At 40.0% G+C, this 15,960-nt stretch overlaps 2 protein-coding genes across 7 annotated transcripts in view; both read right to left on the bottom strand.

Moving 5' to 3' along the window:
* KIAA2026 (KIAA2026 ortholog) overlaps nt 1–4,297 on the bottom strand; it is a 133,196-nt gene extending 128,899 nt beyond the window's left edge. Inside the window, exons 1-3 of the mRNA XM_029919668.1 lie at nt 4,159–4,297; nt 3,772–4,017; nt 2,850–3,516 (exon numbers count right to left, since the gene is read on the bottom strand). Coding sequence (XP_029775528.1) covers nt 2,850–3,516; nt 3,772–4,017; nt 4,159–4,297 — 1,052 coding nt within the window. The remainder of the gene's footprint in view (nt 1–2,849; nt 3,517–3,771; nt 4,018–4,158) is intronic.
* Nucleotides 4,298–7,174: 2,877 nt separating this feature from the next.
* RANBP6 (RAN binding protein 6) overlaps nt 7,175–15,960 on the bottom strand; it is a 57,383-nt gene continuing 48,597 nt past the window's right edge. For 2 of the 6 annotated variants that reach the window (XM_029920710.1, XM_029920709.1), the window contains 2 exons: nt 12,501–12,574; nt 7,175–11,422 (listed from right to left, as the gene is read on the bottom strand). In XM_029920710.1, the coding sequence (XP_029776570.1) occupies nt 7,877–11,194 (3,318 nt within the window). In that variant the 5' untranslated portion in view covers nt 11,195–11,422; nt 12,501–12,574 and the 3' untranslated portion in view covers nt 7,175–7,876. The remainder of the gene's footprint in view (nt 11,423–12,500; nt 12,575–15,960) is intronic. The other 4 variants (XM_029920713.1, XM_029920714.1, XM_029920708.1 and 1 more) reach the window with 4 other exon arrangements.

Genomic DNA, 15,960 nt, shown 5'->3' with positions numbered 1-15,960 from the left:
AATTTTTTAATGTTAATTTATTATCAAGACAGAGAGAAACAGAGCGTGAGTAGGGGAGGGGCAGAGAGAGAGCGGGAGACACAGAAGCTGAGGCATGCTCCAGGCTCTGAGCTGTCAGCACAGAGCCCAACGCAGGGCTCAAACCCACAAACCATGAGATCATGACCTGAGTTGAAGTCAGAGGCTTAACCAAGAGTCACTCAGGCACCTCCATACCATGTATTTTCAAAAAAGGTATCTGAGTCAACTGCTGAAAATCATACTCATGTGGCCAGTCCACAAAATGTTGTTCTGGAACATCTATACCAGTTAATTTATACTAGTTGTAATCCACACTTTTCTCAAAGTATGCCCACTCAAAGCATTTATTTAGTAATAACTAGGATTTTAGGCTATTAGAGAAAAATAAATGAATTCCTAGTATCTACAAATGTGGTCTGGAAAATTTACTGTTTACAAAATGTTTACCTACATCAAATACAATAAAATGAAGGGCTCAAATTTTATCTCTCTGAGACCATCTTAGTTTTTGCTACTACAATGCAAGAATTTTATTTCTTGAACTAATGTCAGAAATAATTATTATGTTTATAACAATAGAATATTTTAAGTTTAATTTCTTTTTTTAATGTTTATTTTTGAGAGAGAGACAGAGAGAGAGAGTGAGCAAGCAGCAGAGAAAGAGTGAGACACAGAATTGGAATCAGGCTCCAGGCTTTGAGTTTTCAGAACAAAGTACAACGTGGGGATGGAACTCACGAACTCTGAGATCATGACCTGGGCAAAAGTTGAGCACTTCACTGACTGAGCCACCCAAGTGCCCCTTAAATTTAATTTCTAAGTATGGATGCTATTATACCATATGGTAATATACCATTCTGAGCATTAGCCACCAGGAATCATTCTAAGCATTTAGAAATTAACTTTATGTACAACAGTCTCCCTGCTCTTTTGTAGGACTCAAAGGTATTTATTATACACACAACACCTTTGAAAACACCTGTAATCCATCCAAACCAATATACTACTTCTTAGCACTTTTATGCAATCTCATTCTAAAGCCAAAGCCCTGTTTCCACATCTGTAAAATTGGATGCTTGGACTAGATGAATGCTATGGTGCCTTCCAAGTCTAAAATCTTGTGACATCAACTTGGAGAATATTTTACCACTTAGAACTAATGACATGTGAATGGATTGTTTTTTTATGTGAGTCATAACTATAATGACTCTGCGGAGGCAATAGTAACAAACACTACACAAGTATAATACAAATAAGTTATTAAAAGTAAATCTGTGGATAATCATGACCAAATGATTGTATTTTATGAAAGGATTCAAGGAGGATTTCCTTAAATAAAGGCCCTCTAATGAGTCAAGCACTAGGTTAACTACTGTTTTCAGTGAGAGAAGTCACTGATAGCCTTGAAAACATCATATGGGAAGTCAATGACATATTAGATTGCCATTATAAATCCAGTACCAGGGATACCTGGGTGGCTCAGTTAAGCATTAAACTCTTAATTAGGGTCAGGTCATGATCCCAGGGCAATGGGACGGAGCCCAAAGGCAGGCAATGCACTAAGTGTGGAGCCTGCTTAGACGCTCCCTCTTCCTCTCTTTCAAAAATAAATAAATAAATACATACATAAAATTAAAATAAATAAAAATAAAATAAATCAAGAACCAAAAACCTACAACTTCTTAGAAGCTACTCCATAAAAGCACTACTAATAGAAGGCCCAGTTAAATATGAGAAAATGTTCATTTATTCAACTACTATCACTAATATTGTAATGGTTACAACTTATATCAGACTATGGAACTGACACTGTTGTGCTCACTTCCACAGCACATATACTAAAATTGGAACTGACGCTGTTGACTTTACATCTGTTAATTCATTTAATCCTACAGCAACCCCATGAGATACTACTATTATCTGAAGCCAAAAAGGTAGTGACTTACTCAAGTTCACTCAACTGGTAAAGAATCAAACTACTATTCCACTTCAACTAACATTTCCAACATTCAATAATTTTTCTATTCCTGAAGAATTTCCACTTGAGAAATTGGGCTCACATCAAATATAGGTTTATAAATATGTTTATTTTAGTGTCTCTAGTGTTACATTATTTCCTCTAAGGAACAATAATTGACTCTGGATATTAGAGTGGATTATACCAAAAGCACGGTGACATCTGAATTCACTACGATTTCTGGTAAAATAAACACAAATGTCTAAACGTTTTAAAAACTGTGTTGATGCATCCACTAGAATCGCAAAAATTCAGTCTGCCCATATGAAGCTGAGAGAACACATCAGAAATACGCCAGTGTAATCATTAATCACTGAAAAACAATTCGTAAATTTCCAACGGTCGGCATGGGTAGTGAAAAGATACATTTTTTTAAAGTTTGAAACGACCATCTTTTTACATGAGGCACACACATTTTTCCAACGATATTTCATCCTAAAATCTTTTTCTAATGTCATGTTAAAATTGTCTTAAAGTTCGGGTCCATCTTCCACCTCACTAAAACTTTCCCTCTATCCTACCCCCGTAATTCTTTCTATACTCATCATTTTACTTTTTTATCTACAAACTTTACGTGTTCTTCTGTGCTCAGGACTCGACTCCCTTTCAGCTTTCCATCTGAGTAATGTGTACATTCGCCCACACCCACCACACCTCTGCGGGCTCCCACTCAGGGCTGCTCTTCCTCCCGGGGTTCTGCAGCACCAACTCTGCACGTATCAGCTACGGCCCCTGTCCCAACCCATCTTCGGACACGTGCGAGGATGTTTGTGTCACTCCATCAGTCCCACTGGGGACAGGAGTCACTTACCGAGAAAGAAGCGCCAACTTTTGCTCCAGCATCATCTCCAGCTTCTGGCCCTGTTTGGAGATCCAATGGTCCACTCCATGCAGGCGGTAGCATGTCTCTAGCATCAACCTGAAGTCGGCCACGAACTCGGTGATGCCACGGTACTGGCCGCCAGCGAACTTCTCCTCCATCTTCAGCAGACAGACGCCCTGCCCGAGCTGCTGCGGGAGGGCGCGACCGCCCCGGCCCCCGCTGCGCTGCCCTTCAGCCGCCTCATCCTCCCCGATGGCAACGCCCCCCAAGGGCTGAAGGAAGGGGGCAGTGAGGCCTCGGTGCTTCTCCTGCAGGAACTCGCCAAGGATGCGGTAGCCCTGCTGCAGCTCGTAGGTCACCTCCTGCTCCTTGCAGCCACCGCCCACGACCACCATCGCCTCTTCCTCCTCCTCTTCATCGTCCTCATCCTCCCGCAAGGGGGCACTGCTCCCTTGAGTCGGCACTGAGGCCGGGACCGCCACTGCCATCTCTTCGTAGTCCTCTTCCTTGGCCGCCGGTGGCGGCAGCTCCTCCTCCCCGGCAGGCTCCATCTCTCCTGGCGTCTCGGGCACGCTCACGGCCCCAGAAAAACCAAGCTGGGCCGTGTGGAAAGGCCGCTCGAGGCGCCTGGGAACGCGTGACCGCGGGCCGCTTCCTCAGGGCTTGGCCTTGCCCTACAGCCCCAGCCACATCGGGCTTCGCTCTCAGCCGCCCGCTACGCTCGCTACCCGCGGGGGTCTTCGGCTTGTAGCCGGCGGGGCGGGGTTACATGGCGCGCGGGGGAGGGGGGAGAGAAGAGGAGAGCCTAGGTGCCCTCCTCTCCCCTCCCCCCGGCGGCTGCGCGCGCCAGGCCCTCCTTTGCCTCACCCCTTCGCGCCCCGCCCCGGCCACCCGCTTGCTCCTCACCCGCCAGGCCCTGCCGGGCTACCGCAGCCTCGGAGCCCCACCCCCTCCGGGCCGGCCGTAGTGGGATTGGGAGGGGGCGAAGAGGAAGTAAGGATTCTTCTCTTAGCTGTCCCGAAGGGAGCTGCAGCACTGGGCTGCGGAAGCTGGGGCTCCACCTCCTCTCCCTTACACTCGCTCCCGCCCCTCTCTACCTGCGGGGTACCCGGCAGGAGAAGGCGGCGCGCGGAATGGGCCCTGGGCCTGGCGACAACTGTCAGTTAGAAGTCCCGCTGGGCCGGGGGCGGGGGAAGGAAGGGGGAGGGCGGGGAAAAAGGGGGAGGGCACTCAAGCAACACCCCCCCCACCCCCCCACCCCCCGCCAGGCTCTAGAAAAAGGCAAAGAAAGGGACACCGTCGCCATCCACGGTGCGCATGCGTAGTAGGACAGCCCCGCCCACTTCTTTTGCTTCTCGCCCAGCTACGCAAAAGCACCGACTAGGGTTGAGCGACTGACCCCGAGACCTACGGGTTGCGCGGACCAATGATGTCATCAGCAGGTAGAGTACTGTTAAGGGGTGGAGTAGCGAGAGAAGCAAAGCGCCTGCGCAGCAGTACTCACCACTGCTGGAGCGACCCAAAGGATATTAAAGCTCTTGCTAGCTAGAGGTTTTTTTCTTTTACAAGACCCTAAAAGCCCTAAAAACTAAAATTAATCTTGGGGCGCCTGGGTGCTTTAGTTAGTTAAGCTTCCAACTTTGGCTCAGGTCACGAGCTCACAGTTCGTGGATTCGAGCCCTGTGTCAGGCTTTGTGCTGGCCGCTCAGAGCCTGGAGACAGCTTCAGATTCTTTATCTCCCCCTCTCTCTGTTCCTTCACTGCTCTTGCTCTGTCTCTGTTTCTCAAAAGTAAATAAAATAAAGGTTTAAAAACAGGGAAAAGAAAAACTATAATCACGAAGGCTCGTTATGGAGAATGAATACTGAGAAAACACAAAATATAAATCCCATCCTGTTGTAAATTTCATATTTTCTGTACCCACCTTCCCCTCGTGTAACATAAAACTATAATTTTAGAATTTAGAAAAGTGGTTCAAGGACTCGACCAACTAAAATATATGTTCACATGCAAAATAATAATAATTTGTAAAACTGAAATTTCTAAAACTCGTTATTGACCAATTCCTATTTTAAGTAACGTCATGTTTTCCGTTAAAATTAACATATTCCCACCTCCGTTCTTGAGATCTGCTAAAGAATAAAGGAAAGGAATGGAACCTTATACAAATCTTGGAGATAAAAACAGTCTTCAAATATTTCAAGTCTAAACTGCCCACTATTAGTCATTAGCCTTACAATGTCACTACACATTTAAAAATTACTATTGAATGTCTAAAATGTGGACTCATCATTCACTTCAGTTTAGGTATTGCTGAACGTAAGTGGGGTGAAGAGAAGCAGATATTACTATTTTCTTATGTTCTATTAGAAAGATGCAAATTTTGGGGTGCCTGGGTGGCTCAGTCAACGAAGTGACCAATTTGGCTCAGGTTGTGATCTTACAGTTCCTGAGTTTGAGCCCTGCATCAATCAGGCTCTGTGTTGTCAGCTCGCCTGCTTTGGATACTGTGTGTTCCTCTTTGTCTGCTCCTCCCCTGCTCCTGTTCTCACTCGCTCTCAAAAAAAAAAAAGTTAAAAATATTAAAAAGAAAAAGAAAGATGCATATATGTTTCCATTTACACAGAATGCTCTACCTGAAATTACGCCCTAGAAATCAAGCATTTTAAAAGTCATCTAACAAATTGGTCAGGATATTCTGATCCTTGATTATTGTGAACTTTTAGAGAACTGATAAAAGTCAAAACTTCAAAGCTTTTGGGGCCTGGGGCAGTAAGTTAAAGTAGCAGTGTTAGGAAAAATAGTTCAATGGGAACACTTATTGTTGAGTATTGACACTCCCACACACCCATTATCCAGTTTTCAAGGTCTCTTCTCATCAGACATTTGTAATTTATGAGGCATTTCTCTTTTTCCTCAGAGACCATAGATGTACCTTGGCTCACAGGAACAGCTAGGGAACAGTCTAATTTAAGCAAATGGCAACCAAAAATGAGTCTCATTGAGCATCCTTCATTTCCTTTGACCATTCCCCCAACAAATATCCCCTCTTTATCTTTAGCCACCAACTCTATTTCAGGACTCTGATAATATAGATTGCATTTATTGAATCCTGTGCCACTGAGCACTTTACATTCATTATCACCTTAATTCCCACAACAATCCTAGGTATTATGCCTATTTTGCATATGCATATGTTAAGAGAGTAGTTTCCCAAAATTCAAATCTAGGTCTGTCACACTTCAAATTCTCCAAGGTACCTAATTCCAAGTCATCTAGCAGAATTTCCATTTCTCATGCACAGGAGTGTAGGGAATTTCTAGAAATTTGATCAAGGGCTTCTGAAGGGATATCAAGAAAAAGAGGTAAGAGTTGAAGGAACCATAGCGATAAGAGGCCACAGTGGTTGTGATCTTAGCTATTATGAAAGTAGGATCAGGTCCTTAAGCTTAAAAAAAACTATTATACAAGAAATATGTGGGTTGTTGGTAAATTATTAGTGAGAAGAAAAGTTGCCATTTAATCCCATCACCCAGAGAAAATTTCTATTAATACTTTGTTGTAGGATTTTTCTATTTATTCATCTATACTTTTATTTATTATAACAAATAATAAATCATTGCAGGGAATGGACAGGAATTCCATATATAAAATCTCAACTTTATATTTCTGTCCTGCTCATCTGAACAACAGCCTACATGGCCTGCTCATCTGAACTGGCAGGGAGTGAATCAGGGAAATTCTAATGTAAATGAATTCCAACCTATTAAACACACACACACACAGTAGAGGGGCAAACAAACAACAGCACTAACAGGTACCATTTATTAAGCACTTACTAGGTCTTAAATATTTGCTAAATACTTTACATACACAGTACTCACAGTACCCTAGGAACTCATGATAGATACATTTGTTCTTAGATTTTGGGTCAATGATTTGCAGAGTAGAAAGCTTTTTTTTCTACTCTACAAAAAACATGACATTAAAGATCAATATTCTAATTAATAAAATTAACTCTAGATTAACTGTCTTCTTAAAATGCACAGCTACTGCTATATGACTGGTCTCAAAGCTGTTTTTTCTCATTTTTAAAGATAAAATTAATTTTGCATCCCTTTCATCTTCAGTGCTACTACAGAATCCATTAAGAACTTCTTCAAAATAGAAATCTATTTAAACCCCATTTTAAATCTGGGCTTCTCTCCTTATTGGGCTGCATTCAGGGGGAAAATGGCATATATATACAATGCAATATTCTGCTTAAACACATAATACTGATTGACTCCCACAAATATTGATTACTTACTATTTGTCAAACACTGCAGAATAGTATGTTACATGCTACCAATGTTCCATGCATCAGGACAGCCTTCCAGTAACCATAGTTCTTAAAGTCCTGGATAACTTGAAAAATAGAGACCAGTCAGCTAAGATTTTAAAGTTCTCTTAACTCTCAGCTGGACACCTTGGGAGCTAGAATATGGATATGCCTCACCCAGTTCTCAGGAGGACATGATGAAAAAGTTCACATAATATAGAGAAAACTCCCCACATCCATGGCAGTACCTCCCAATTTTAGCATCCTCCCATTACCATGAAAACCAACAAGAGGAATAAGCTTATATTTGTCACCCACACTTCCAAAGATATTTGTCTTGGAAGTTCTCCTATCTTTGTAAGCTCTCAGCATCTTGTGATGGGCAGCATGACATCTTGACACAAGTATATTGTTTGCCCAGCATCAATAATTCAGACAAGTAGCAACAATTTATGTACTTCACATCAACTAGGGGTAAGGTGACAAATACTCTAAGACAATGTTATCACCAAGTTCTATGCTTAAGAGATAAAACATGCAAGGTGAACACAAAGCTGTAACACTAACTAATCCTGGAAAAACATATAGGGAAGGAATATAAACTGCTTGGCAAGGAGAAAACAATTCTCCCATTTATAATAATTACTTGGAATTACTTTTATGGTAGAAGATATTCAAGTAACATTAACATGCATCAAGCAAAATTTAGCAACTCTTGTAAAGCTTCCTGCTGCTCATCATCAAGTTGGGATATGCATTCCAACCATAATTCTTCAGAAGTCTGCACCTGACGTACAACATTAGCAAGGCGTTTGGCACAAGGATCTTCATAATTAATAGTCTCATTAATTTTTCCTTCAGCAATTATACTGATTATTTTGGGAAGATTGGAATTATTTGGACCAAGTACAACTGGATGGTTACTTTCAATTAAGTCACAGAGAAAATTCAAAGTCTGAATAGCTTCCTCTTTATCCTCATGCAGTGGAAGCCATGATAACCAATGTGGAAGAACTTCATCTACATTTACACAGTTAGGCTTAAACCTCAAAATCTTCCCTACTGCTGAGATACAGTTCTCTGTAGCAATGACATTTTTTTTGGTTTTGGAATTTGCACACTTAATAACTTTTACCAGCAAAGGGACAGCTTCCGAACATAAAGAACGATAATCATCTCCACCAAACTGTGCCATAACACCCAGGCCATAAGCAGCTGCTTGCCTGACTTCAGGGTTGTTATCTCGCATATTTAGTAGCATTGGCCACCGAAAATATTCTACATACTTATATGAGGTTGGACTGCAGTGCTCTATAATATCATCAAATATGCACAATCCCCACTGTCTATCTGGCCATGGCCTACTCGAACAAATTAGATTTACAATTAATGGAAGAAGCTGTTCAAACCACGGTAAAATCTTTTCCTTGTAAGTGCTAAATAATGAGTGCAAAATATCTGATACTTTGGTCAGAATATAAACATCACATTCATCCTCATCTTGCAGAGACATTTCAACCTGCTGGTCATAGTTTTCTTCCTGTCTTTTAACCTGTCTCAGTTCTTGATTTTTAAAGTGCCCTTCAAGTTTTGCTTTCAATATTTCTCCTAGTTCTTCCAAATGTTCATCAAGAAGGCACCCATCTCCCATTACTTCAATGGACTTTGCAAAAGAATTCATTATTTCAGAGAGTACATCTGTATCAGGTTCAGTTCCAATAGCCTTGATTAAGGGATCACATGTGAATTGCCACATCTGTGCAAGATATTCTGGGCCACGAGTTCTTGCACATTCCAGGAGAAAAGGCATAGACTCTGCTGCTGCCACTCGAACATTGTCATGGAAATAAAATTTCAATAAAGGAACCATCAGCTTTACAACTTGTTCTGTATATTCCACAAATCCTTCCCTTAACTCCTTAGCATAGTAAATCAACATCTGGCAAGCAGTTGCTTTTGCTTCAAGTCCTGAAGTTTTAATTCCAAAACTTTGTTGGTCTCCAAGATTTACAAATTGCCATCCATCATCATCACTCATATTTTCCACATCCTGTGTGTCCAGGAGAGCAACATCAGGTTTAGCTGAAGCAGTCTTAATAAGAGGCTCAATAACTAGTGGAAGGTACTGTTGAAAATCACTTCCAAGAATTTTACACATTCTAGCCCATGCTGAAACCATGTAAGATGTCTGAGGGTCATCATCTTCCATATTATTTAAGTCTGATTGTGTCTTCAACAACAGCTGCATCACATTTGATGCATCTTGCATAAATTTTTCCTTCCCAACAGCGAGACCAACATGGCTAATGCATTCAATAGTTTTTCCTTTCAGAAGCTTGAGTTCCTTTTGAACAGCAAGCTCAACAATGTGCTTTAATGAGGGCATAAATATATCATAATATGGAACAAATTTTTCTTCTATTGTATCTGCAACTGAGGCAATGGTTGTCACAAGCTGTTCCAAGGCCAATTTAGTTCCATTCCGAATCAACTCTTGAAGTTTAATCACCAAGATGGAATGAAGATTTCTCACCATACTATCTAAATATAGAACTAGCAATGCTTTGGGACAGTCTTCAATAAAAATAATAAGTGCAGAAGCCGCATGGGATTGCACACGCTGATTACCTTGATTTTCCATGGTACGCAACAGAGCTGCAATCACTGTTTCATGGAATTTCTTTTGGAAGTTAGGAGCAAAATCAGTAGCCATCTGTCCAAGTGTAGTACAGGCTGCAGCCCTCACTCGTGGGTGAGGATCCTGAAGAAAAAGCAAAACAGAGTTAACCGTTTCATCTAGAATTGATTCCATTTGCTGATGGCATCCTTCTCCGATGGCAGATAGGGCCATTAATCCAGCATGTCGATATTTCCAGTCAGGGCTCTGAAGCATCTGCATGATGTGCTCCTTAGTCATTGGTAAAACAAGTTTTCCACCGAGCCCACAAGCCAGTCTGTCTAGTGCACTCTCAGCAGCAACTGCATTGCTGTCAAAATCATCTTCTTCCATTTCATCAGCATTTACCCAGTCCTCATCATCTTGTAGATCAACCATCATTGCTAATATATGAGGAACTGCCTGTGCAATTATATTTGTATGTTTTTTCAACATTGGGGTTGCAGTTTCAGACAAGGTCACTATTATTTCAAGGGCCAACTGGCGTTGCAGATTACTAAGTCTAGAGTCTCCACATAACTTCAGACTCAACTGCAGAGTATCTTCTAAATAAGGACCAAGATATTTAGGTACAGTATCTGCAATTTCAACAAGGGATTCTAGCACTGAATCATCATCTTGGTAGCATGAGTCATTCACAGCCTGTAAGATTCCAGGAAGCAAGTCTGCAAAGTCTTTGAAAAGAGCAATATTATTCTCATTAGCAAGTACAAATGCAGCTGCAGCTCTAGCAGATAATGTCCTGATTGCTGGATGTTCTTGATCCTGAATGCACTGGTGCAACAACCGTTTGATGATATCCAAATCATGCCGCTCTTGATTCCCAAAAATCCCAGGAAAGTGCCAGAAAACGTGAAGTGCAACTTCCCAAAGAACTACGTTTTTAGAGTAGATTGAATCAATAAGGAACTTCAGACCTTCAGGCCAGTGGTTAGTGCCATCCTCGTCTATCAAATTCCTGGCCAGCACTGCAAAAATATCACAAAGTTTTTTCCTCATGCTAGCATGTGTTTCTAACTTAACAGCCAGTATCAGTTCAATCTTGACGTCCATCTGAACATCAGAAGGCAGATTTGGATAGACTTCCTCAAACCCAGAGGACAAAAGCCGTCGTAGCAGTGCGGCAGCCATTTGTCTCACCTCATAACCTGCTCTTCTATTTCTGACAGCATCTAAGAGGAATGTAGTCTTACACAGACCTGGAATGTTTTCATAGATTTCTTCTGCCTGCCTCCGCACCATACAGCTTGGATTGATCAGGTTCTTAAGAAGCTGGTAAAACTCTTGCTTTCCCGACACGGTGACCGGTACCCCGGCAGACCCGGCCGCAGCCATAGCGCTCTGTCAAAGAAACCGCGACGGAGATGGAGGGAGGGGGTCTGTGGCCAGAAACAGTGACGTAAGCGAGGCGCCCGAAGGGATGGGGGGGGGGATGCACAGTCACTGCGGTCTGCAGGCTGTGTCTGAGCTCCGGTGAGATGGGCTGGGCCTCGCTGGGATAGGTGAGATGGGATGGGGATGAGGGACATCCTTGGTCTGTTTTCCGTTCAGATAAAAAGGCACCTGCAGAGAAAGAAAAAAAGAAAAGAAAGAAAGAAAATTATTTGAATGTATTAAAATGGGATTGTGGGCACTTTTTACCTCCTTTATTTCAATTGTTACCCCAATATTTTAAAACAATAATTGCGTCTTGAAAACCTGCCAGGTGGAAGTCGGTCACAAAAGGCCCCATATTATGTGATTCCATTTATATGAAGTCATGTAAAGGCAAATCTACACGGAAAGTAGATTCCCAGAGTCAGTGGGAAGGAGAGAATGTAAAATGACTGCTGTCAGTCGGTTTCTTTTGGGGTGATGAAATGTTCTAAAATTAATTGTGGTGATGGTTGCACATCTCTGTGATTTTACTAAAAACCATTGCATTGTTAGATTGGCGGATTGTATGGTATGTGACTAATACCTCAAAAAAGCCGTTTATCAAATAAGTACAATAAAAGGTAAAGACATTGATTATCATCCCATTACCACATCTAAAGCACTAAGAACAGTGGTACTTAAACTCTGGTGTGTCAGAATCACCTGGCCTGTGGATTATAATAAAAAATTAGAAAAATAACTAAATAAAATATGGTAGAACGTGACCTAGGCTAGTAATCAGAAGACTTGAATCCTGGTCTTAGTTGTAAATTAATTTTGTGTCTTTGGTCATGTCCCTCAAAGTTTTCTTTGCATATTGCCTAAACTGTAAAATGCTTTCCTGATTTTCCTTTTAGTAGGAAGATGCTGAGATTATTTCAAGAAACAAATGCCCCTGAAGCTAAATATTGTTTCTTTAAATTCAAGCAGGTGTGTCAATCAAAAACAATGATCATTCCTCTAACAATGATTAGATCTTACTTTTGTATTAGCACTTTGCCACTCTGTCATTTTGACCCTTATGCAGGTTTGCAAAGTTGGTGGGAAAGATATAATACTACTTTAGGTAAGTAATAGAAACTCAGAGAGGTTAAGGGATCTGCCTAAGATGACACAGCTGAGTCTCAAGTCTACCTCTTCTGAAAGCAACACCAATGATCTTTCACCATACCTCTTCCCCATAATTACTCCTAGTTTTGCAACATGATCAGAAGTGTTCACTTACTGCACAGTCTGTCGTAAACTTCTCCAAGTTGAAGAATTTTCATTTTTATTTTGTAAAACACTGCTGCATATACCCTCAAAATAGAAAATCACAGCTTTAGGATTAACCAGATGATAGATAAAATAGTCTCATAAATTACATTGTAATATGCAATACTATACTCATTTAGTAAGAAACATTATTCTCTAACTAGTGTTTCTCATTCTGTGAACCAAAACCAGCTGCATCAGAATTACTTGAGATACTTATTATTAAATTTAGATATTAGAGACCAAGGTCTAAGCTAGTGAATCAGGATTTCTGAGGAATGCAACCCCAAAATGTTCAATTTTAACAAACATACTGAGTTTTTATATAAATACCAAAATTTGAGAACCACTGATTAGATTAGTTCTGTTTCTGGTTCCAAGATCTTGACTACAGTTTTGCATCTTGCTTCGGATCACTGGCTTTCTTACTATTTCTTGAATAAGTCAAACTGCAGGATTTTTGCATTTGTTGTTTCAGGAAATATTAAAAATTATATGGGGGAGGGGAAGGAGTCTTCTCTTAATACTATATCTATTAGTATATTAAAGACTTACTAAAAACCACAATGAGATATCACCACAGGCATACCACACACAATGTTTTAAATTTAAAATTTTGACAATAGCAATGGTTGGTGAGGATGTGGACAACAGGGAACTCAGTTGTAATTTTGGTGGTACTATCAAGAATTTAAAAGGTTTTTAGAGGTGTGTCATTGGCACTCAGAGGAGAAGCAGTAGCTTAGGAAATTTCCCCAAGTTTTAGTATGGGCATCTGGTTGGAAGTACTGCAATGTACCTATTTATTTACCTAGAAATGGATAAATAGCAGGGTTAATGCAAACCAAAAGACTGCTAACTCTTTCTGGAGGAAAAAGAGGCTTCCCTAAAATAGTGAGTCCCAGAATCTGTATTTTGCTCTCTACTTGCTCCTGTGTGCAATAGTGACAGTCATCATTTCAACAGTAGGAGTTAAAGTGAATCCATTCCAGGAAAATTACTTATGATCTTTTATTTTAGAAAAACACATATTGATTTAAAATCTTAAGTTACTTCCTCTCTATATTGTATAATTCTCTTCTACTTGTTTTTTGCACTATGCCCTCCCCCAACCCCTGCCCCAGGAAATTACATAATACCCAAAATCAAGATTGGACTTGCAGAGTTGGTTAGAGTTGAAGAACTTCATTAAGTTTTATAATTAAAATTGGCTTTTAAAATTGTTTGCACTGTTGAGAGGCCATTTATGAATGTTTCCGTAAGGTAGCTCAATACCAGACAATTCAAGTACTTATTAGCAGCTTACTAAGTGGGAAAAGTGCAAAATAAGTTGCAAATTTCTTTCAAGAACTGAGAGATTTAGAGTTAAATGAGGGACAGAATTAAATTGGACATATTTGACATTTTTACAAGAATAATCCAGAATAAAAATACAGGCAACAGCAGCAGCAACAACAATAAACCTAGGAGTGCTCCCACTGGCCTAAGATGAGACAATCTGAATATTAAACAGAATAATAATGCCTATAATGGATTTTAAAACATTAAATATATAAACAAAAGTGCTGAGTTTCTAATACTAACAAAAGCCACTAACTAATCATTTTTAGAGGTTGCTAGGTCACCAATTATGAAATGGATAAAATAATCAAGATTTTTCCTGTCTTTCCTATAAAAACTGTATTTCAGGATAACCAAATAGATAATGAGGGTACATTCTTCTTTACAGAATTCCAACTAATAAGTGCACAAAGAATGCTAAAAGCAGAAAGTTTATGTGTTATAACTCCAAAATAAATCATGAATCTAGGTAATAAAAACAAAGGATGTTAAATATTGACTAGCAATATAGTAATAGAGGGATTAAGTTGAAACCACCTGAAATTACTTATTAATCTTAATATTATTAAATGTGGAATAAACCAGAGGCATCATTTACTGTTGTCTTTCAGCTCCACATCCATACTTCCTATAATTTCTTCTATAATTCTGATGTTAGGCTCTGGAAAAAATATTCTCTTTCCATAAATGAATCCCTGGTAGATTTCACCAATAGCAGCCATTAGAGATTTGGAGGGTATAAAAAGGACAGAAAAGGGATTATTCCTTCCCATTTTTCCTTTTCTTGTCTGGACTACCCCAACAGTAGCCCTTCCTCCTGGTGCAACCATTTCCTGCCTTGTGTAACACTCAAAAAGTCTAATCTCTCTCATCTCTGCAGAGATATCAGCAGTATCCTGGGCGCCCCCCTTCCTCAGAGGTTTCACTTTCAGCTCTGGGAGGTCCCTTTTCTGAGTTTAAAGATACCAGTTGCATCTCATTCCCTCAGCTTTAGGGAAGTTAACAGTTCCTTCAGTTATTACCTTTTGATTACTTCAGTGCTCTTTATTTACTCTTTCAGATCTCCCACACCTGTATAACCAATCCCTTAAATAAAATCTCCTCTTAAAGTACTTAGTGTGGTTTGTTTTCCCAAATAGTACTTGGCTCATAACAGACATTAAGTGATGCAATAACAAGTACACTGCACCACCTATGAAGTATTTTTATTTTAAATCAGGTTTATTGAGGCATAATTTATATGCAATAAAATTTGCCAATTATAGTTGTATAATTAGATTACAGTCCGGTAACCATGATCACAATTCTATAAAAAACATTTTCATTACCACAAAAAGTTCCTTGGGTCAGTCCCTCAGAAAATCTTTTGCCACTCCTGGCTTCAAGCCACTACTGATCTGATTTCTGTTGCTATAGCTTTGTCTCTTCCAGATTTTCATACAAATGATTTAGTGTGTGGCTTTTTGTAACTGGCTGCTTTCCTTTAGGACAGTGTTTCTGATCTTTATCCATTCTGTTGCATATTTGTTCCTTTTTATTTCATTATATGAATATGCCACAAACTGTGCATTCATTAACTGAGAGACATTTGGGTTGTTCCAAGCTTTTAAAAATTATTTATTTATTTATATTTATTTTTGAGAGAGACAGAGCGTTAGTTGGGGAGGCGCAAAGAGAGAGAGAAGGAGACACAGAATTCGAAACAGACTCCAGTCTCCAAGCTGTCAGCACACAGCCTGATGCGGGACATGAACTCAGAAATGTGAAAATCATGACCTAGGCCAAAGTTAGACACTTAACCAACAGAACCACACAAATGCCCCAGGTTGTTACAAGTTTTAAGCTATTATAAATAAAGTTCCTATGAACATATTAGAACAATATTTTTGTGAAAATATGTTTTTATTTCTCTTGACTAATACTAGGAGAGGAATGGTTTGGCTAAATGGTAAGTATAATAGGTTTATAAGAAACTGTCAGGTGCTCTTCAAGTGCTTATACCATTTTATGTTTCAACAGCAAAATGTATGAAAGTGCCAGTTGCTCCACACCATTGTCAGCACTTGGAATTGGTATTTTTTTAAATTTCA

The sequence above is a fragment of the Suricata suricatta genome, chromosome 13, assembly GCF_006229205.1.
Source record: "Suricata suricatta isolate VVHF042 chromosome 13, meerkat_22Aug2017_6uvM2_HiC, whole genome shotgun sequence".
NCBI classification, from domain to species: domain Eukaryota; kingdom Metazoa; phylum Chordata; class Mammalia; order Carnivora; family Herpestidae; genus Suricata; species Suricata suricatta.
The sequence above is the reverse complement of the archived record's forward strand: the minus strand, read 5'-3'. Positions and strand labels throughout refer to the sequence as shown.